This window comes from Pinus tabuliformis, chromosome 9 (genome assembly GCF_031772625.1).
Source record: "Pinus tabuliformis cultivar Carrire ecotype Pingquan chromosome 9, CPIR1, whole genome shotgun sequence".
NCBI lineage: Eukaryota > Viridiplantae > Streptophyta > Pinopsida > Pinales > Pinaceae > Pinus > Pinus tabuliformis.
In genome coordinates this window covers 1,918,710,512-1,918,734,346 of record NC_142307.1, presented here as the reverse complement: position 1 = coordinate 1,918,734,346, position 23,835 = coordinate 1,918,710,512, and the positions used below count along the sequence as shown (strand labels likewise).

The 23,835-nt window shown below is 37.0% G+C and overlaps 1 protein-coding gene across 1 annotated transcript; it reads right to left on the bottom strand.

Moving 5' to 3' along the window:
* Positions 1 to 6,426: 6,426 nt before the first annotated feature.
* Positions 6,427 to 10,565, bottom strand: LOC149156601 (cyclin-B1-3-like). The gene is made up of 13 exons (XM_089445058.1): positions 10,370 to 10,565; positions 10,054 to 10,258; positions 9,819 to 9,951; positions 9,663 to 9,740; positions 9,468 to 9,525; positions 8,923 to 9,177; positions 8,616 to 8,732; positions 8,432 to 8,521; positions 8,170 to 8,331; positions 7,861 to 7,920; positions 7,680 to 7,778; positions 7,308 to 7,486; positions 6,427 to 7,037 (listed from the first exon to the last, which is right to left on the bottom strand). The coding sequence occupies exons 1-13, from the start codon at positions 10,379 to 10,381 to the stop codon at positions 6,842 to 6,844; spliced, it is 1,644 nt and encodes a 547-aa protein (XP_089301184.1). The 5' UTR covers positions 10,382 to 10,565; the 3' UTR covers positions 6,427 to 6,841.
* Positions 10,566 to 23,835: the final 13,270 nt, after the last annotated feature.

Below are 23,835 nucleotides of genomic sequence, written 5' to 3'. Positions count from 1 at the left end.
ATCTTGTAAAACTTATTTCCCAAAGTAACAATAACAACACGGAGCCTTGATTCATACACAACATGTCGCTTCCACAAGTATGGTTGTCCTAATAATACATCACAAACTTCAAGGGGAGCAATGTCACACTACCTCATTTGTGAAGGGCTTGATGTTGTATGGAAGGCAACACTGCTGGTTCACGCAAAGATCTCGTCCTTGGTGAAGTCACCCGATGGTGTACAGTTGTAGATGTGCTGTGGTCGATAAGCCTAATCACTTCACGACCTCTACCGAAATGAGGTTCTTTTGGCTCCCGCTGTCGATAATGAACTGTAGCAGGGAGCCATTTACCCACATCTCGGAGTGGAAGAGACGCTCCTCCTCCTCTGGATCTTCGGGTTCCTCCTTCTGGATCTTCGTGGTGGCAATGGTCGCGAGGTTCTTTTGGCTCCCGCTGTCGATAATGAACTGTAGCAGGGAGCCCTCTACCCACATCTCGGAGTGGAAGAGACGCTCCTCCTCCTCTGGATCTTCGGGTTCCTCCTTCTGGATCTTCGTGGTGGCAATGGTGGCGTTGGGCTTCGCGTCGATAATCTGCTTCCCTTTGTCATTCCCCTTGTCGGGTTCTGACTCAAAGTTGGAACATGCATCTGATTCTGAAACCTCTAGCTTGGCCACGAGTGACTGCTTGGCCCGACGCTCACTTGTGTTGTGAGTGGAGCTCTTATGGAACTCACACCACTTTCCCGTGTCCTTTTTCGACTTCGCGGCACTGTTCTTTGCTTTTAGCTTTGGCAGTTGTGTTGGGCTACCTAACCTTGGCTTTGTCCTTTGTTCTGCGGTTTTGGGGCACCTTTCCCTTGCTTCAGATTCGTAGATCCAAAGTCTCGCTTCTTCTATTTAAACTTTTGTTCAACCTTGATGGCATATCGGTATGCCATGCCAAGCGAGGAGATGTTCAGGAATTCTATTTCTTCCTAGATGTACTTATGCAGGCAGATGCGGTATTTGAGTATCAAATGCTGCTCTGAATCCTTGATACCTAACTTTATGTAAAGGGTATGGAAAATATTGGTAAACTTCGGCACGTCTTGGTCCCTACCTTGCCGCAACATGGTCCACTTTATGTATTGATCCTCATAGCTTCCGACAGGGTAGTATTGCTCCTTGATGACATCCCGGAATGAATTCCAAGTGGGTGCAACTGAAAATAGTGAGCATGTACTTTCATCCTTCTTCTCGCAGTAGGTTTCCCACCAGTCCTTGATGTGGGGGGCTGCTTTGAAAAGAGCGAAAATAATCTTTTCCCGTGTGGAAAAATCATGAACAGAAAAATAACCCTCTAGCAGATTTAACCGTTTATCGACAACATCTACATCTATCTGACCCTCAAATATGGGGATTTCAAAATTAACTTGTACCTGAAACGGTGTTGCGTTTCTAGAGTAGCCGTTGGAAGCTGATGCGTCACCCCTGGGTAGCCGCTGAAGGATCTAGGCAAAGTTGTCCATCATCGCGTTCCTTTATTGCTCGAGGGCTTCTTCGAGCAAGATTTTGATAGGATCTCCTTCCCCCTCATCTTTCTTTTCATCCGCCATGGGAGACCGTCGAGATTTGCGAGGCTGGTCTTGCAAAGGTTCGACCAGTTCAAGCCCTAACTCCTTATATCCTAACCTCATTGGGGACATGCAAAGAAAAACAGAGAAAAAGCAGATCGCTCTGATACCCTGATTTGGATTTAAACAGGAACACAACAAATTACAGAGATAACCATAAACACAGAGATGCAACAAAATGAATACTTCATTTCATTAATGTAAAATACTGAAATATGCTTACAAACATAAATGCAAATAAACCAACTAGGGCGATGGTAGCTTATCTCTGAGAAGAGATGTGGTGGCTACATGCCTCTGAACTATGTTACAATGAGTCTCGAAGGCCTATTTATTGTTGAGAAACAATGGAAAATCCTAAACATCCAAAAACCTAACCCTAGAAGATGAAACGCCAAACTGTGGCATACGATCTCCATTTGTCGTGCACAATATATCGTTAGAAAGATCTATCTAAAAACTACAACTTTGGGAAGAGCAACATCGGTCCATGGACCCATGTTGCTCCCAATTTTCCCAAAAAACGTCGTTTAGGGCCTAAAAAACGGCTATGGAAGTTCAGGATCCAAAAAACTGCTAAAAATAGTAAACTGTGCTACAATTAAGGAAACTAAAAAGCTGAAAGAAACAATGGTGGGGATCCAAGTGGACTTGGCGGGTGGCCACCAATATCAACCTGGATCAAAGTCAAACAATAGGATTGGCGGTGTGTGGAGGAAGCTTCTAGCTCTACAAAATTGTTCAACATCCCCCGCCTATGTGAAGAACCCGCTTCCTCTTCACAAGAAAGTGCACAATTGTTTAGCCTCCCCACCTCCACCTACGTAAAGGACCTGCTTCCTCTACACAATTGTTCAACCCCACCTCGCCTACGTAAAGGACTTGCAACCGCGTCAGTTCTGTCATCATTGGGTAGAGCAACACCATAATCATGTCAGTGCCAATGTTATATCACAACACTCACCGATGGAATGGCCAAACAAAAGAATAGTTTTTTTTTTTTTAATTTTTAAATGAATTGTCAGACACTAACAAATAGAAAAAATAAAATTCTCTCCACCAGGGGAATTATGTCCCATTAGAGGTTGATAAACCAATGGAAAATTAGAAATAAGATTTGAAAAAAATTAGAAAAATATTTTTGAATTTATGGAAAATAGAAATATTTAGCATTTTCCTGAAACTTTGGTTAAAATTGTCATAAAAACAACAAAATAATGGAGAGTCAACGCACTTTGACGCGAATACTATAGTCCTTGGCAAGGCAGTGACTAACAAATATTAATTATTAGCTTTGGAAAAAAATAGAAAGATAATTTTCTAAAAATTAAAGATAAAATAATGTAAGAGGGTACTACTACATCATGTATCTATTGTTTTCTTGTGTGTGTATAGATTGAATGCTAAATTAAGTGTTGGGAACAAAATTTACCCGTTAACTTTTTCAAAAAATTTAGGGATAAGATTTAATTAAACATAAATTTGACACATTAAATGACATTGGTACCCTTTTTGAAAAAAATAATAATAAAGGTAACACAATTCCCTACAAATTGTTTTTTAACTACATGTCAAAATTCACAACACTTTTTTAAAAATTTAACTTTAAAAATTCTATAAAAGGTTAAATTTTCATCAGGATATTTGAATAAGAATGGTTTGAATAGAAAGATGTATAAAATGTGATTCAAATGTTAATTCATTGACTTTGGAAAAAAAAAATAGAAATATAATTTTCTAAAATTAAAATTAAAATACTGTAAAATAGTATTATTACATTATGTGCAGATTGTTTTGTGTGTAGGTATTGAATGCTAAATTAGGTGTTGGGAACAAAATTTACTAGTTAACTTTTTCAAAAAAATTATAGACAAGCATAATTAAACATCAATTTGACACATTAAATGACATTAGTATTTTTTGAAAAAATTAGTCATAAAAACGACATAATTCCCTACAAAATGTTTTTATATACATGTCAATATTCAAAACATTTGAAATTTTTAAGGCTTTAATTTGAAAAATTATATAAAATGTCAAATTTTCATCACCACATTTCATTCTTGCTCTATAAATCCATTCCACTTGAGATCTTGAATACAAACTCTATGGTTTTGATGGCTATAGGATTGATTATTCCCATTCATAACTACTCTATTAACCCCTATTTTTGAGACATATACATTTGCTTTAAAGAATAATAAATTAGAGATTATTGTAAACCTTTTAATGCATTTTAGGTTCTTTAAGAGTTCCCTTCCTCTTCCTTTTTTATTTATTTGGTACATATATGCTATTTTTCATGTTATAAATCAATGTCTATAAGAAAGATAACCATATTAACTCCCCTCCATATGATTCCCTTTCTCTTTTTATTTCTATGGAGATAACCATAGTCTCATTCAACCTTCTTATTATCTCTATCTCTCTACTCAAACCTTGCCTTGCTAGGCTTTTATCTCTAAAATCTCTAAGTGTTGAATGTGATAAGTGTTTAGTTACTTATCCTTTTGATTCCCTTTGTCATTATTTTCTTTATGACTTGTATACTAGTAAGATCTAGTTTGTAAAGACACATCTCATATATTTTTCTAACATGATTAGTTTTCCTTTTTGGATTTTGTCTTTGTGATAAATGCATCTTTGTTCTATTTACCACTAATGATTCTCTTATCTTATTATCATTGAATTTTTTAATGTATTAATACTCGAGATTTTTTTCCATATCTCTTGTTTCATTTGCTTTCCATTTTTCTCCATATTGTCTAATTAAGAGATCCAAACTAACCCTTCAAAGTTGTGAGGTGGTTTCTAATGGTTATGCATCCTCACGTTGAATTCAAACATAAAGGTTTTGGTGATATGATCTAATCTCTTGATCTAGTCTCATTGTTTTTTCCATATCATATTCCTTACTCCATTGTAGAAAGATTTATTTATTGAAATATGTGTGAAATTATAAAGACATTCTTCGATTCATAGAGAAAAATCCCCAAATTATATTTAAGTCATTGAATCATACATATATTTGTGGTTTTATATAAAAAAAACTAAAACCGCTAAGCGGCAAAGTTAATATTTCCACGTGTTGTGGTTTTATATAAAAAAACTGAAACTGCTAAACAGCAAAGTTAATATTTCCACGTGTTGTATTATTACTTTGTGGGCAACAGCAGTAGAGGAAAGGCCTCTGGATCCTTCTGGAAGTGCTGAAGCAATTTATTTTATTTGTTATGGGAATTGGCATCTCTACTACTGCTGGAGTTAAATACTTTTCTTGCTTTTGGATGGACAATGAGAAGTTACAAGGTGGTCTCCTGCTGCTAACATCAAGAATAGGGTATATATACATTTAATTTGAGTTAATTAATCAAATGACTAAGCATAAGCATGGTTACAGTTTTATCTTTTCTTTTAAGGAAACATTCCATTATGCTAAGATGCGGATATTTTATAGATTACAACGAATATATTTATTTATTTCTTATTTTACTGGTTCTCTAAAACCTTTTCAATCTCAATAAAATAATTACATTTAATTTTGACATTCTTAACACCAAATTCTTATATGTATTCACTCTATTTCTGATTTCAGAAATGCTAATGTCAAATCATATCATCTTAAATATATCATATAATCCTAAAAATATGCATAATACTATTCATTAGAAATTGATTTATGTATTCTTTCCCATGAACCATAAACCATGAAGGAATTATGTATTCTTTCCCTATGAACCATAAATCATAAATTCCTTCATGTTACAGTCACCCACCATTATTTTGTAACAAGCTTCATTTCAAATATCCTTTAGCTAATTCACATTCACAGTCCATTCACTGGTCTCCTACCACTAAAAGACCATCTTAATGATCTTCCGTTCTCATTTTTCAGATTACAGAAGTAGATATTCAATGAGATTATCTCATAGCAGATATTTCTACAACACAATAGTATCACGTTTAGATATAATGCAATAAAGAAGAGCAGTCCTATTATATTTGCACGAATAAGGAAAAATAGACCATCTATTTAAAAAAAATGCATCTTGTCAATAAAAGTAACGCACTGGAACCAACCTTATGATCAAGGGTACATAAGGGCCTGAGGCAAATCTTATGATTAAGAGTACTATTTACAATAGGCTTGGGCCTGGCTTTAAAGGAACATTTACCAGGCTCCTGTAAAAAGTTAAACTGAAATAAAAATACTATTCCATTCATGCTCCTTGGTGTTTGAAAATTCACATGGATTACCAGCAATGTCTTCGATACTTGGAGACTTATAAGAGGTTTGCATAACAAATCATTTCTACAGCACAGTAATATCACAGTTGGTACAAATCATTTCTACAGCACAGTAATATCACAGTTGGTACAAATCATTTCTACAGCTTGGGTGCAAATCATTTCTACAGCATAGTAATATCACAGTTCGGTATAATGCAATTATGAAGAACAAGGTTCCAGTCAATTAATTTGACAACAAGGAAATAGAGTCGTATCAATTAGAAAACAAAACAAAACAAAAGTTATCTATCAATAACCGAAAAGACCAGTGGAACAGTAGGTGCATAGCATAATACCCCGGGTCCAATCTTATGATCAAGAGTGTTATCTAACAGGGGTTGAGTCCAATCTTATGATCAACATTATTATCTACAGTACAGTTACCAGGCTCTTTTCTGAAAAAGTCACATTTCAATTTCATTCATGCTTCTTGGTCTCTGAAAAATCATATCATTTACCAGGATGCATTGACAGGTTAAAACAGAGGCCTATTTAATTTTAGAGACTGGCAAAATTACATTTGAACTACAGGCCTATTGGCTTCCATATTCACTTACAGAGATATTATGAACCAAAGTATCCATCAACAAAGATTGTCGAATGAAGAATCATACTTGAAAAATATAATTACATAAAGCTAATGATCCCCTATATTCTTTACAAATCCAAAGTTACGGCGATATATATCGCCTAGAAATTAAGAAGCCCGGGGATGTTAGCAGTCTATGCCAGTTCAAAAAGGGCCGTTCAAAGCATCTAGCATTTATCTTGCTAATGAAAGCTAATTTTTCAGAATATAATGAGAATCTCAATGTATGAAAAATAATCAACCATAAATTTACATATGCCTTGTTCAAGGGCTATCTACAATTTTACATACACACAACCGAAAACATTCTCTTAGCGGCACCACCAGAGATAGGTTTTCGACCGATCGGAAGAATGGGCAACCTTCAACGAAGGTTCCTCAAGTAAATCTGGTGTGCACATTTATCAATTGCTGGAGCTGCAACTGTTCCCGCAGGTATCTTGGCAGGGCTTAAAAAAGCAACAGAGCCAAAAATTGGATATGAATACTTCTTATAAACACTTTTGAGGTTACTTCCTTCTGCCTTCAGGTGTAAATCAGCCATTAAGTGTGCGCATTCCCTGGAGGAAGTCAAATTAATGTTATTATCTCATTACATTGTCTAGAATTAGATACAATTCGGACAGGATATGAGTAGATTAATGCCAAAACATAGCTGATCAATGCACCAAGTTTTTAACTTTTTGCTGCAGCTTATTAATGTTTTAGTTGTTATAATATACAGTTTGCCTCCCTGTAACTGATGAGGAAATCTAAGATGTCTAAGAGAAGGAAACTTTAGAACAATAAACTCACTAGAAGCATGATGCTTTAAAAACTAGAAGACTTACTTGAGGTGTGCTTCCGAGTAGCCAGTGTGAAGGATAAGTGTTTTATTCCAATATGGATGCTTCTTCAAAGTGCATTGAGCAGTGTAGACAGCAGCAGCAGCAAGCATTGATGGACTGTATTTGATCATTTTGTAATGAAGCAAACACAGGTCAACCAAGAAGAATGCCAGATTTTTCATCTGAAGCATTGATAAATGAGTTTAAGTCTTATCAGTACAGCAGAGGATTGGTAGGAATACAAAGAAGAACAGACATCTAAACCAAAGAATAATGCTAGATATCTATCTGGAGGCAATCTTAACGGAGATGTGATCATTACATCAGGGAATTATTCTTTCAATATTAAAAAAGTGGCAGGGTTCAGATCTTTACCACTTCGTCTGGACCAGCTGCCTTAAGAAACCTGACAAGGAATACATATGGAGTGGGAACCGTAAGCTTAAATTTCAGTCGATTTAATATTGTATGCTCCTGCCAAGTAGTATTATCAATTTATCAGTCAAACTGCATCTTTGGAGAACGAAAGAAACAAATATCAGTTCTAGCTAATTACCATATTCACTATCTGTTTTGATGTGTATGCGTCTTTCGTGATGTAGACTAAATCGCTGATCTGTAGCCAAGAATGAACCAGTTGTTCTTATGTCAATAATCTGTAAGCCATCATGTAATATTCTTTGTGCTGGTGTCAGGACTAAGGGTAATCTTCTCTGGAGCAGAGATTGCTGTTCACCCTATTAACTGAGAGTATGTGGAAGTGTGCACATAATTTTCAAGAGCCAATCATCGCTTGTATAAACTAGCTATATACACTAAAGATTTCCTTTTATCCATTCTCATAGATGAGAGAAAGTCATCGTACCTTTGGAGGAGAGATTTCTTCATATTTGGAAGCAATAAACATTGCAGTGATAGCCACTAATTGTAATTCATTCCTTGTAACACTCTGAATAGAGAGGTATCTATCGATGATGTTTACAGTGAGATACAACGTCTCTGGCATTAAAAGAAACTTCCGATGAACCTGTAAAATTTGGAAGTCAACTCTAAGAAATAGTCCATATAACCCTCTTCTAGATCTAAGGATGACAGCAAATAGAACCAGCATAGGAACAAATCTGTACCTCTATTAACCAATCAATTATAACTCCCCTCATGGAGTCCTTGATTTCAAGCTGCCTTGTCATATAATCTGGAGGTACACAGCTCCTGACCTGGACATACAGGTCCCCAAATTATTTGTAAGAGAAAATAAATTTTACCTTCACATTCATAAAAAAAAATGCAATCATTGACATTGCGACATACCTCAATCTTCCGGTAGAAGTGGTATATATCTTCAACATATTCAACAACTGCCAGTGGGTTGTCTCGGTCTCCATCATCAATGCTAGGAGGAACCTCAAGGACGTCCCTCAATGAATCCTGAAATGCCCTTATCAAATTTATTAATTAATTCATCCCACTTACATAATAAATAAACACAATGGCATCTTGAGTATATAAAACCCGCTAGTAATTGGGAGTGGATATGGGTACGGTATTTAGATACGAACCAGTGCTAACCAAAAAAATGTATGAGTGAATTAATACAACTTAAAGCAATAAGACAGACCTCGCTTCGAGCTGTTAGTGTTGCAGTCACTGTTCGTACTGTTTGTTTCCTTGCTTTCAGCTGGTTAGGTGCTTTTACTCCCCCATCTTGTACACTTGAATCTATGCTATCACTGATTGAAATGGCAGTACCCCTTTGAGTAGCAGTGGTGTGTTGAGCATTCATTTTAATATCACAGCTCTGTTTGTTTCCCCAGACTATCCCGCCCCATGCTTTTTGTTCTCCGCTGACAACAATACCCTGTCCCTGGAATTGCTGGAATCAAAACGAAAAGATTAAAAGAGTGAGATGAGAGATCCCCTGCTTGGGCTCACAGAAAATAGATAATTGAATGAGATCCCCTGAAATAGAAAGAAAAGCAACAAACTAGACGTTCTGAAAAATAGAATACTAGGCACGAAGAGCAAGAAAAAAAAGTCGATCACCACAGAGGTTGCTATTTCAATTCCCCTGAAGGTTGTCATTTAGAAAACCCTGGGCTCTGTTTGACATTACTACTAGAAAACAATCTTTCAGGTTGCTTAACTGTCTCTTATTAAACTTACCTGAGTGCTAGAACTGGCTCCCTTGTTAGCATTGACCCCAAAGTTTGTTCTAGGCCTCCTGAAACAGTCGGCAGTCCACAAGTTTAGGATAGGATGTTTATGGCAGAGCCCAACAGAAGAGAGGCAGGATTAGTGACAAGGGATTGTTTACTATACATGACCTAAGAAATAAGTTAATAACATCAAACAACATACTTTCTAACCCAAACTTTGCTGATAATGCATTTAGCGTCCAGATCTTCCACGAGATTGCCAATGTCTCCGAAGGCCCTCCTATTGTTACAAGGGATTGATTTATTATATATAACCTCATATAAGTAATAAACAAGTTCATAACATCAAAACACATACTTCCTGGCACCATTTTTGCTGATATTGCATTGGGCGTTCAAAGCTCCCACTAGATTGCCAATGTCTACTAAGGGCCTCCTATTGTTGTTGTTGATTAATAATGCATTCTGGTTGGGTGCTGCCATTGCAGGACCTGCCAATTTGCATGAATACTTCTCAGCCAACACCCCAGCGAAATCTGGCCTAACCTAATCTAGCACTTATTAATATTGTAAGTTTCAAGGTATCCATTTACCCTTTGCTGCTGCAGGTGGCTTTGAAACAATCTGTCTGTTTGCTGCTGCAGGTGGCTTTGAAACAATCTGTATGTTTGCTGCTGAAGGTGGCTTTGAAACAATCTGTCTGTTTGCTGCTGCAGGTGGCTTGGAAACAATCTGTATGTTTGCTGCTGCAGGTGGCCTTGAAACAATCTGTCTGTTCCTGTTCAAGCGGGGTTGTTCCTGCACTCATAACAACTCAAAATAAAATCATAAACATATTAATGTATATGTTTCATATATCACAGGGAACACAGCAGATCCACATAAAATTTACAAGCAAATTACCCTTACCTTAGCAAACATGTTGGTTTCAAGGTTTCTAGAATTTGTCAGTCCAGAATTTAGCTGTTTCAGGCTTCAGCAGATGTGAAAGCAGATTTAAAATAGCGCAAGAACACCCTTACAGTGCGCTTATTGATGCCAGAATTTTCCTCAAAACTTTTCTAGCATCAGACTGATTAAACCATAGGTTACAGAATGAAAATCAGATGTTGGTTCTAATTAAATCAAAAGAGCGAAGCTTCTAATTACACCCATTCAAGCGCAGAATTCCAAATAGAGCCACAGAGTACAAACCTATGTCTTCTCTTTCTCTATTTTTTGCTCGTCTTGAGGCGCTCTCTCACTGATGAGGGAAAGATGTGAATCACCGAAAATGAAATGCAGAAATGACCCAATTTAGTACTTCCAATCCAACGGCTATTTGTCTCAACGAACTTGGAAAGCTATATTCATAATTTTATTATAGTCATAAAGAAAAGGAAAATACTGAGGAATTGAAGGAGAAATAAAATAATAATTAGCGCATTTTAGTGCGAGTTTTTTCCATTAATTCAGATTAGATTTTCAATGGCGTAATAACTTTATTTTATTTTAATTATTAAAGAATCCCAAGAGATTGACTCTATTTTAACATTTAGAAAATAACAAATTTAACTAATAAGGATGACGGAATTGTGAAGTTTTGACTTTCCATAAAGACAAATCACATGTTTCAATTATCAAAAGAATTCATTGGATGTAAAGAAATTACGTGTTTGTAAGGTGGGGTTGTAAGGGAATTTTTTTAACGTTTTATATTATTTTATAAAATAAAACAATATTTAAATACTATAATGTTAAAAAAATGAAAGGTAAGGTGCAACAACCCAATACAGCCTTTACCATCTTTCACGAATGCGGTCATTTTTTTGCACAAATGGGTGGGACAAGGAAAGACAATATGGATGGAAGGATTCAAACCACTTTGAACAAGTTAAAAGAAAGTAAGTTGACAAGATGTAAAATGGATGTTTGGCAAAAACTAAGAACCAGCATAGATCCATCTTAAATACGGATCTAGCATGAACCGAGAGGGATCCAATTTCTTCACTTGCAATTTTTTTATGAGTCGACATTATTTAAATGTTTTATATAGTTATTTAATTTTTATATAGTTATTTATTTATTTTTATTTTTATATTTTATATTTTTTTATTTTGCCGGATATGAGTAAAATTTCAACTTTGATGATGAACGAACATCCTTACACATCATATTGGGCTGTAGAATGAGCCTCTCGGCTCAATGACCCGAAGTATGAAGTCACTTCTCTCAATATTGGTAATTGCATTCAATACATGAAGAATTGCACAATCATTAGAAAATTTATGGGCATTTGGCTCTCTAAGAAGGTTGTCATGGGTTGAATGAACTCCAAATGGAAAACCAAAAGACAAGTTGACCTAGAACTTGGTTCAAAGGTTTTCTTCATAGCAATAGTTGTTTGCATTGAAGATTAGGAACATATCTTTGAGGAAGGTCCTTATTTATATCTTTGTGGAAGGCTCTTATATCTTTGTGGAAGGCTCTTATTTATATCTTTGTGGAAGGCCCTTATTTATATCTTTGTGGAAGGCCCTTATTTCTTTAACTCAACAAGGTTGTATTTGAGGTATTGGATGAAAAGGTTTGGTCTTAAAAAGAGAACTTAAAAGGGCTCTAGTTTAGATTTAAATGCACTCTCTCCTACATGTACTTGGGAGAAAGAAACCATAGAAACAATTGGGAAAACGTTGGGTTCCTTCGTCAAAATCTTGGAGGTCACAAAGTCAGGGAAATACACATCATATGCAAGGATCTATGTTTTCATTAATGTCTCAGGAACCCTTCCATAATCAATAAGCATGAGCTACCAATACATAGAGTGGGTTCAAACTCAGGATTATGAACACAATCCATTCCATTGCTACAAGTGCCATGAGAACATGCATCTATTATGAGACTACCCATTAAATGCAGCAAGGCAGAGATAAAGGTAAAGGGAGTGCAAATGAGGAGGGTTTCGCAAAGGTTCCTAGTAAGAGGAAATTTGGTAGGAAAAACCCTAATTCAATGCCTACAATAGCAGTAGAAAACAACAATAGCTTCCAAGCAATACAATCAAGACGAGAATCATCAAAGTGTAAGACCACAAAGGAAAACACTAGGTAGGGAACCATTGAAGACAAGACAAGGTAGAAAATAGGCATAGAAGAACCCTTTTCAAGCAATAAAGAAAATGATAGTAGGGATTGAAACATGGAGGTAGAAGAAGAAATTTCACAACACTCAGAGGAAGAGGAAAAGACAAGGGACATGCAGGTGGAATTGTTGGAACTTGATATCTCAACTCTTATTTCTAAGCATGGAAAGAAATTTCTCACTAATCTCCAAGCTCCTTGGTTGTAATAGCTTCAAAGAGAACTAGTTAAAAGCTCTAGAAAAATAGTCAATGTAATGCAGGTGCACAACCCAACAAGAGGATTTGGGGTCCACACAAATCCAATGAAGACTTAAAAGACATAAAATGAGGAAGAGAAGAAAAGAGGGCACAAGACATCAAATTAAAAATTGGAGGAAGTGGTACCATTTTCTCTTGACTTAGGGAAAACCGTTAGACTCCCAAAGAAATATTTTTCTTCCCAACTCAAGATCTAAGATGAAGATTCTCTCATGGATCATATGGGATCTTAATGATCCTATTGAGAAATTTTCAATGAGAAAGAACATAGCCCGGGTAAAATGAGTGATGGCTCTAATAAATAAACCAAGTGTGATAAGGGCACCATGACTACTATAGCTAATAAGTGTTGGTGGAATGGTAAAGTTGTAGTAATAGCAATGAATGGATTTGTAGGATGTTTGGGCCTATTTTGAGATCCTCTTCAAAATTCCCTTAAGGATAGACTAGAGACGGAGAACTATATCTCAACTCGCTATCCTATAATATTGAAAACAAGGGTACGTAACTAATCCCTATGACCCTTGCAACCCCTTATTAAAGGTTCCCTTCCTTGAAGCACCAAAAACCCTAGGGAATTATATCAAATGCAACCCTACCTACTAGAAGGTGATTTTAACATGATGATTTCCTTGCAAGGGAAGAAAGGTGATCAAAGGAGAATGAGTGCAAAATTTTTAAGGTTCAAAAAAGCTATAGATACTTTGAGATTGGTGCATATTCACACCTGTAATTGATGCCACAATTGAAATAATAAACGAGTGGGGTAACTAGATTGTTGTCAAGTTAGATTGCTTGTTTTTTAATATTTTTTCCATGTTAGATCCACCATTCTTACAAAAATCCATCCCTTCCCAAGGTTGAATCACTAACCTATTGACTTATTGTAGGATAGTGAGTTGGCCCTGAGACCTAAGCCATTCAAATTCCAGAAATTATAGCTTGACCACCTAGACTCCATCACAACTCCATGTCCAAGTTGGATGCTTGGTGGACTTAAGCTAAATACAATAAAGGATCCATATTGTATCAATTCAAACAAAAGTTGATGAAATTCAAATAGAATATTAAGTAATGGGATAAGGAAGTCTTTGGAAACATACTACAAGTGCAACAACAATGGGAAAAGGAGATGGAAATGGTTAAATCAACGATCATTCAAGAGGGAAAATTTGAGGCCTAAGGCTTTGGAGACTCTAGCCTACACATGAAGAGACTCTTTGGAATTAAAAATCCTAGAGTAGGTAGCTCAAAGAGGAAAAGAATTGAAGGTTCTTCCATAACTTGTGATCAACTACTATGGAAATGGCAGAGATGGCTCAGGGCATTCCGAATTTGAAGAGAGAAATGAAGAACCTTCAGATAACGCTGCTCATGTAGGACATCAAGCTAGAGGAGATTCAACAGCAACTGAGGAAGATAGTTCTAGTGACAAAATATGAAGACAATCAAATTGGAAATATGGTAGACTAATCCTTTTAGCTTAGCTCATGTTTTTCTATGTTAGATCGCCGATAACTAGCTCTCCCTTTTGTCTATAGATATTTATGTTGATAGGAAACGAGATCAATATTTTTGACAGTATCATTTATTTGGTATGGAAAAACAAACTTAGTCTTTTTTGTTACTGGTTGGCATATAATAGTTTAAGGTGGTCAACAGACTCGGTTTCCCATAAGGGTGGGTTGAAACCACCAAATGTTTATATTTATTTCAACCTGGTTAAATAGAAATACAAAGGGCCTACTTTATCTTACAAAACAAAAACTTGTGATCAACTAAAGAAATCATAATCACATTAGGGCTCTCAGGATGACTATAAGGACTACACTAGAAAAACATGAAGACATAGAGAAGGAATTACAAGATCACTTCAATCAAATCCTAATATAACCATTAGAAGGTAGAGGAAAGGCCATCCAAATAGGGGTAAGGGACATTCCTCATTTGTATCCCACAAATAGAATATGGCTCTTCTCCAACTAATTCCATATGAAGAAGTCTCCTAGACAACTACGGAAATGCCCATTGGAAAATTGCTAGGGTCAGAAAGTTTTACCATAGACATTTTCCAAGCTTGTTGGCCTATCACAAGTAGAAAGGTGTCATAATTTGCGGAGCATTCTTGCATTTTAGTTAATATTCTTTGGTCCTCCAATTCCACCTTCTTAACTTTGATACCTAAGGGTGAGAATCCAAACACTATAGACAATTTTAAAGCTATCTCTCTTTGTAATGTTATTTATAAGTTTTTCTCCAAGATTATTTCCAATCATCTCAAACTCATCATGAATAAAATCACCCCCAAGCAAAATAGATATGTGGGTGAGAGAAAAAATCTTAATGGTATCATAGTATCCCATGAAACTATACATTCATTGAAATCAAACAAATTCCCAGACATGTTAATCAAGTTAGACATGTCAAGATTTATGATCATTGAAGTTGGGTTTTTCTTGAGAAAATTTTCCTGGCCTTTGGCTTCTACAAAGAATGGATATCTTGGGTGAAAATCTCAGTTGCCTCAACTTTCTTTTCCATTCTAGTTAAAGGAACTCCCTTTGAAACTTTAATCCCTTTATAGGCATTTAGAAAGAGGACCCTTTATCATGCTTCCTATTCATTATAGCTATTGAGGGATTGGGTAGAAATCTAAAGTTTTCACTGGGAGTAGACAATATGAAACGTATTAAGTTGCATCCTAACTTAAATTCACTATACCATCTCTAATTTGTTGATTCCATGCTCTTAGGAATCACAATGGTTAGGGAGGCCTGAGGCTTCAAAAACAACTCTAAACACCTTTATTTTGGCCACAGGGCTTTGATCAATCAAAGTAAATATCAAATCCTTTTTCTCAAAGCCTTTTTGAGAATCTAAAGGAACACTACTTGAATTCTTAGATTTCAAAGGAGCTCACTTCCTTCCAAATACCTAAGGAAATTATTATTGGAAAATGCATAAAGAAATATTTCTTGGGAGGATCTCCTCTCTAAGCTTAAAATCAAGCTAGTGAGTTGGACCTTGAAATCTCTTACTTTGGTAGGAAAAATCACATTCATAAAATATGTCCTTTGCTCCATGTCTCTATATATTTTCTCTATGCTCGTAACATTGGCCAAGATTATTAAATCCAAAGATCCTTCCTGTAGGGTGGGCCTAGTAGAGAATGTAAATGGGTTGAAGTTGCTTGGGACAAAGTCCATCTATCAAAGCAAGAAGTGGGCTAGGAATTAAGAATCTACTAATCACAAGTAAATCCATCGTAGTAAAAACTTGGTGATCATGGGTTAAAAGCAAGGACAATATTTAGAGCAATATCTGGAAAGTCAAATATTCCCACAACATTATTAAGGAGGATCATGTCCATATATAGGGCCCATGCTTAAGATATATCACGTGAAATAATGCTTGGACAATAGATCCCTAGTCCAAGATCATATTTTCTCGGAGATTCATGATTCCTTTCGACTTTTCTCTCAGATAATGCTTGGTAGAAGGTACATAAGCTAGATCCCTTGGTAGCAAGTACCTAAGTTATATTCCTTAGAATCCATTCAATAATCTAGAATTAAACTCAAAGGAAGGGGTTGGAGCATATTCAACCGGTAATGGAAAGTATTAGGCAATTTCAACATCCTTTCGAAGATGGAAATCAAATTTAGAATGATCGCTAGAGATAACAAGGTAGGAAAAGGTAGGACCCAATAACTATTTAAGTAAAAGGAGGATAATTGTTTAGCATGATCAAGACATATGACAAGGGGGTTTGAATGGAGATGGTAATTTTTGGGTCAATCTAGGTTATCAATTAGAAGTTAAGCTTAATGATTGATAAATGGAAGGTTGTTGGAGCAACATTTGGAACAAAGATATCTAGCTTCGACCTTTCTTTAGCTATTAGCATGAAGGAAGACCCTAGGTTGGGATAGGATTATAGAAAGAGGATTTAAGGGCCATCCATATACTACTAATTTTGAATGGACCATTATATTGTTTGGCATCCATCTGGATTCTTTTAGAGTGGAAAAAGTGGAGGAATCAACTCACATGACCACTTTTACCAGTGGGACCCAATTTGGAAAATTCAGATCTTAAACCTTATGGGAGAATTTTGAGGCATGGAATTTTTTGGGGGGTAAAAATTTCCCCCCTAATACAACACCTTTTTTCCCTGTTTTACACATAAAGACCTTTCCAATGGTGTAAGAATCACCTCAATCAGAGTTTGTATGAAAATGTTATGCCACTCGAAAGTTGACCTTCTTGTTTGTCCACCATAATTCTAGAGGATGAAACATCAACCCCCATTACTTATATAAAATGGGCTAGCCATGTGATCATTATGAATAAGACTCTAGAAGAGTTCATATTGTAACTTTGATTAAGAGTTGAGGGAGTCAAACCTAACCACTAGTAGGCTATCGGGTTGTGTTATAATCGGGCCATTAGGAGCAAAAGGGGTTCCAATATTTTCAAGTGCATTTGTCCCATAGACAAGTAGAGTAACTAAGAGGGATAGGGAGAGAGCACACAAAGAGGATTTTTTCACTATAGTAGGCCACAAGCCACATGCCTTACTTCTTTGTACTCGCAACCATTTTCTATTCAGAGAAAGAGAGTAGAGCAACCTCACCTTCCAGTTGGGTTTTCTCCCGAAAGGGTTTCCTAGGTTATATCTTGTGTCAAATTGTGGTTTGTGATTTTTTATTTTGTTGTTATATATTTTATGCATGCATACACAATAAACAATAATTTACAGATCCAAAAATCTGAAGAGAAATAAAACCTCATATTGTATATTTCGTATTTTTAAGTATAATTTATCAAATCAATTGTGACGAATTGTCCATTGGAATATCCACGATAGTTTACATAACATATTGGTATTAGAGCAAGTTAATTTGGTTATATTGTGTGTATTTGTGAGTAATCTAGATTGGCTAAGTCAAAAGTCATAAAACCGTAGTCATGGTTAACAAATATGTAAATAACGCTTGTGATCTTGCAAAGGAGAGGTTTTGTCATATGGAAGCACAAGTTGTGAATATAAGTTGTAATGTGAATCTCCTCATGTCAGCCCTTAGCAACAAGCTTGGGCTATTCAAAGAAGATGTGGGTTCTAATGCAGAGAAGCCATCAAAGGCTAGATAAGGAGATTGAGAAGAAATAGAGAATGAGCAAAATAAAGGACCCTAAATAGATCAAACCAGTTCAAGTGTCATGAACCATTCATAGTCCTTGTTCAAAATGGAAGTGAAGATCGATATCAAGTTGCAAGAAGGTGATATCGATGCTATGAAGCTAAATCAATAGTTGCATCAATTAGAAGTTTATTTTAGTGTTCATCATATTATTGGAGGAAGAACATAAGATTTCATTTGCATGGTTGAAAGTAGAGGTCCATGCCCTAAACTGTTGGGAAAGCCGCATGAAGACCTGGAGATTGGAGGAAGAACGTCCAATGACTAAGTGGGTGGGATTAAAAACTCTCATAAAGTCACAATTTTATCCTATCGAGTATGTAGAGGACTAGTGGATCTAGTGGCACTACTTCAGGTAGAAGTAGGGGAAAAGTGTATAGGAGTACACCATAGAGTTAAAGAAAATGGCCATAATGCTAGGTGTCTCCCCAAAAAACCCAAATGTACTCGTCAAATATTTGTGGGGTCTACACAGCCATCTGAAAAAGCAAGTGATTTTGTTTAAGCCGAGATTGGTGGATGAGGCTTGTGTACAAACATAATACCTAGAGAACATATGCTAGAAGAAAGGACAATCAAGTGGATTGAAGCAAAAGGAGCATCAAGATGCTTCTAAGGAGGGGAATAACAAGTGGAAAGAGGGTAAGATAAAAGTATGGCAGCCATAGCACACCAATTGCAAGGATCCTGACAACCACTGCAACCACTATAATATTGACAATCATATAGAGGAGAAGTGTTGGAAGTTGCATATGGAGCTTATCCTGAAGAAAAAATAAAGATAATAAGACGAAGAATCTCATGGCCACTAATTTGAGTAACCAAATTGAAAGAAACATGGAAGTGGATGAGAATATTGTATTTACAACAATGCAGAAGGAGGTGAATTTGAGTATCCTTCAACAATAGGAAGAGAAAGAAATGACCAAACTCTTCCACATAAAGATATAGGTCAAGAAGACAAAGATTGATGCTCTATTTGACTCAAGATCGCGAGTGAATCTCGTTGCAACAGAGTTGGTAAATAAATTGGGATTGGAATTTCATGATCATATAAGCCCATATCTGTTGGGATGGGTAAATAAGGATGCAACGTTAAAGGTAAAAAATAATGCAAAATTAGATTTGCTATTGATCTAGATCTTTTACTTCAAGGATGCATACATAATTGCATATAAAAGAGTATGTGACCAAGTAAATTAAACACATGAAAAGAAGCAGAAATCAAAAGCAACCATGAGATCAAAGGCACAAAATGATTTGATTATGAAGTTCACCCAGTGTGGGCTACGTCTTTGGACCCTTCTCAATGTGGGGAGGCCTCTTTCATTAAATAGCAACATAAATAAATTACAATCAAATTTACATAAATGACCCTTATACCTCCATTTTCCTGCATGGACTGAAAATGAAAAACTCAGATGTAGAAACGGACATCACCATTGGATTCGTGGCACGAAATTGTGTCAAACAACTACAAACTTGACCATATTCCTACACCAACAATTCTAGACCCCCAAGGAATATTTCTCAGCATCAAATGATACCTTTGCATCAAGGTTTCGATCCTGGAACCCAATGTCATGGTTCCGCTAGTCATGGTTCTACCCTAGTTGGAACTATACTCCTCCTTGTTACACAACATTTTGTCACTATCCCTGTACTCCCCATTCCACGATCTTGGAGGACCTCTACAGTGAACCCTACATGCTTTCCCATTATGAAGAAACTCCCATCATGTCCCTCTTCAGGAGCATAACAATTCCCTTTTGCATCATTTCCCAAGAATCTTCCTTTTACCCCAGTTTACAAGATAGGTGCTAATGACCAGTTTCCTCCTCACGTCGATTTGTAGAGATTAAAACCAGGACTAGCGCCGTACGACACTACTGAGCCTTTTCTCAGTCACATCGATCCTCTTTTGGCAAGTTTTTTAAATATGGAGTTGAAGCTTCCAAGTCTAGAAGCTTCGTAACGAAGTCTGGTAAATGGTTGGGCTAGATGGAGACGAGGAAGTCATTTTTGGCTCCTTTCCCTTATTAGGATGGAACCAACCCAAGTGATAAAGCCTTCTCCCATGATAAGAGGAACCATCTCCCCTCTATCCAAACTATATAAACCCCTCCTTTTACAAGCTTCACTAGTTTGAGTATTGGTATTTTTGGAGCTTGAATAATCAACAACACATCTATAGCTTGTAGCTTTCTAGTTTATGTTTGAGGGAGAATATTGTGTTTGGTTTGGTTTAAGACTAAAGGGAAAAGGCCTTAAAACTTCCATTGTTGGGGCTATCCATGAGATGTTAGCAGAAGTGTGGGAACCTAGATACATCGGAGGAGATCCACAATGTCAAGGCATTGGTTGTAATCTCTTTATGAACTTATATGAATACAACTATTGATTGATTTCCTACATTGAAGTGTTATCTTAAATTTGATGGCTTAATGTTCCTTGACCTGTTAAGTAGGCTGAATGCAATTTGTATGCTATCACATTTGTTGTTGTTGTTTGTTTGCTTGTTTCAGGCATTCGAAGAAAGGAAACAGAAAGTAACTGAGTAAGGAAGCAGGATCATCACCAAGCAGAATAGAGTTCTAAGAGGCAGGCCCTCTTATTTGATTCTAGCCTAAGGATATTTTCCATAGATTGTTTGCTTATGGCTAGACCCGCTCTCTCATGCTAGAGGACTTGTTTGTGTCTGCGCTGGAATTTACTTGCACCACAAATTGGCGACCATACAAGGGAGCCAATCCTTCTGTTTGATTGATTGTCATTTTATGGTTTTGTGTGAACTTTTCTAGTATCACCATTTCCCTGCTTTTCCTGGTTTACTGCTCTGAGCCTGAAATTTACAGTGGCAAGTCTGGTTTTAGCCTTTGAAATTTTTTATTTTTTTCCTTGAATCCTCGGTCGGCGGATTTATTTTTTTGACAGTTGTGCCGATCAGCGCAAGTTTCTCAAAAACAGCTGCGCTGACCCCCTTCTGGCGCTTGCTGTCAGTTAGGCAGTCGCACTGATTCCTGTAGGTGAATATTAGGGTTTCCCCTAGATCATAACCAGTGTGTTTTGCCCTTCTAATTCCTGTCTGTTAGCTTGTTTTGACTGTGTTCTCCTTGACTAGAAAGCTTCATTGGCTTGGTTTATGTGCTTGTTTGGTTTGCCTTTTCTTCACTTGGTTTCTTGAGTCCTTAGATGGTTTGTAGCCCTGGGGCGTTTAGGTCATCATCCATTCACCTGTTTGTGTGCTCAGAAAGTCAAATTTGTAGTTAAGTTTCTCATTGATTTTCGTTTTTAGTCCTTTGGTTGCCTCGATTTCCATTTAACAAGTTTGAAAAGTTTCGTTTGTTCATTAAGCGTCTCTTTTTGGGCATAGATCACATTGCTCATATTGTTTTGGTGGAATCTTTGTGTCATTGGTTTGGAAGGAATTATCTTTTGTGCTTTGCATTTTCTTGAGGTTGATTGTTTTGAAAAAATTTCATTGAAGTGTTTGTGAAAGATTCTTTTCTCATTTCATTGAAAAATACATAATTATATTTCGCTGAATCAATATGTTACATTAGTTAGCATCATTGAAGACTAGAGTTGCATCATCATTTGCATTGGAAAAGAAATGAATTCTCTTTACTAGTGAAAGGACTACTTGAAGTGCGTTTGATAGAAAAGATAGGAATTGGAAAGAGTTTTTCATCGTTTTGTTTTCAAAAAGCGAAATAGTGAAAAGGTCATTTTGCTTTCAATTGCTTGTTTGTTGAATTGAGTGTGTTTTCTACTCACATTAGTGTAAACAATTCATCGAATTGAAAGGGTCTTGTATCATTTAGCTGCATATATGAGTTTTTTCGAGTCACATCGATAAGGCCTAAATCCGAGACATAATTTCAAGATAAACTTTAAAATGTATTCAATTAACCTAAGGCACATTTGAAACCTAACGATCACATTTAGAAGGTCTAGGCTACAGACGTGTTCTGACATCTTTAAACCTAACAGCTGTCATTCGCTTCGGCACTAGACAACACTAGTACGGACTTGTGCTATATAAAGGGAGACCCCACTAGGTTTCAATCCTTTATCCATAGGAAGCCAAGTCTGCCACCTTGTAAATGTGATACCTCGAACACAACATTCGGGGAGATTGCTTGCGTGTACTTCTCAGTTCGCCGGGGGGTATTCTGCAGTTCACGGTTACATGGTAATCCTTTTTTCCTAGATCATCATGAGTAGTCATTTTGATCTTTTTGACTCCCTAAATACAAAAGATCATTCGAGCACTTGTCCTTCCGAGCTCGTTTCAAACCAAAAGTGATAGAGTAACCTTTGATTCTTTCTTGACTCTTAACACATGAAAGAGCACCATTTTGTTTTTGCTTCTTCAAAAATTGTTGCCCACGATCATATGACATTCCTATTAGTCTTTTTCTAGACCACATCGTGAGTATACCTTTAAATACATTTTAAAGCCTTGGAATCAATCTCTCTCTTTTGGTTAATTTAGATGAAATCATCGTGGCTGAACCATCAGGTTCGCCTAGTTCCTTTTCCTCTCCTTTGTTTGAAAGATTGTCTAAGGAGCCTTTTCTTGAATTGTCGCAGTCACTTGAGGACCAAGGTGTTGAACTTGGAATTGTTCTGAGTATTCAACCTTCGTCATCTTGTCCTTCCCCTCCCTCAGATACTGGGTCACTTTTTGACATTGGCCCAGAATCTCTAGATAATCCTATCCAGACTCCCGAGAGTCTGCCGACTTCTGAAGGTCAGCTTGGACTGGTTGTTTATCCTCTGAATCCTTTGTTCGATCCTGTTGTGATATCACCACAACATCCATACAGTCTGTACGATTAGCTAGGTATTCCTTTGGAATTATCCCCTCAAACATCTTCGGTAGTCCATCGTCGCCTGTTTTCACCCATGGAATCAGAAGGCGAAATCCCAGTCTCCTCTCCGGGTCACTCGGAGGTTTCCACTCCACGCACAGTCGAGGAGCAAGAATATCATTTCCCTCTTGAAGGTTTCCCTTACACGGGAAGCATTCCGACCAGTGTTCATCCCAAGTTACTGCATAATTATGTGAATTTAGCTCAGTTGGTTTCAGGTACACCTACTACCTCATCACTATATCACAACCCTATCTGGGCATCTGGTGCTATGCCTAACTTAGGTTCGTTCATTCAGAACCTGACCTCCCAACTGATGGTGCATTCTATAGTTACTTCAGTTCTGGTGCAACCCACTATTCCAAATCCTCTTGTTTCGTCGGTCCAAGTAACCTGTCTAGTTCAACCAATGGTCTCGAGTCATGTCTCTGTCAGTTCTTCGATCCCTCTAGTAAGTGGATAGGCTGTACCACCACTTGGGGGGCAAAGTCTAAATGTTTCTATGATGTCTAACACAACCAATGTGAGTGGCTCACAAGCTCACAAGCTCACATGGTTGGAATGAACTAGCCTTGTTTGGGTGCCATTCTAAACCCTGTTGGTCCTGCTGGATCGAGTAATGTCTAGTACCAACAGCCTAACCCTGTTGGTCCATCTGGGTCAAGTCATGTCCAGTACCAGAAACCCAATATGGATAAGGTTCAACACCAACCTCCTTATGTTCCATATGGTTCACAAGAGATGGTTAATCCACCTTACATCCCTCAGCCTAGACCTAATGTCCAGCCTGGTCCGTCCGCCGCACCTAGTGGATATGTCCAGATATAGTTTGGGAACTTGCAAGGTGTCATTATGGGAGCTGTTCAAGTACCCTTGTAGCAGCAAGGACAACTTCTGCAGTAGCAAGGGAAACCT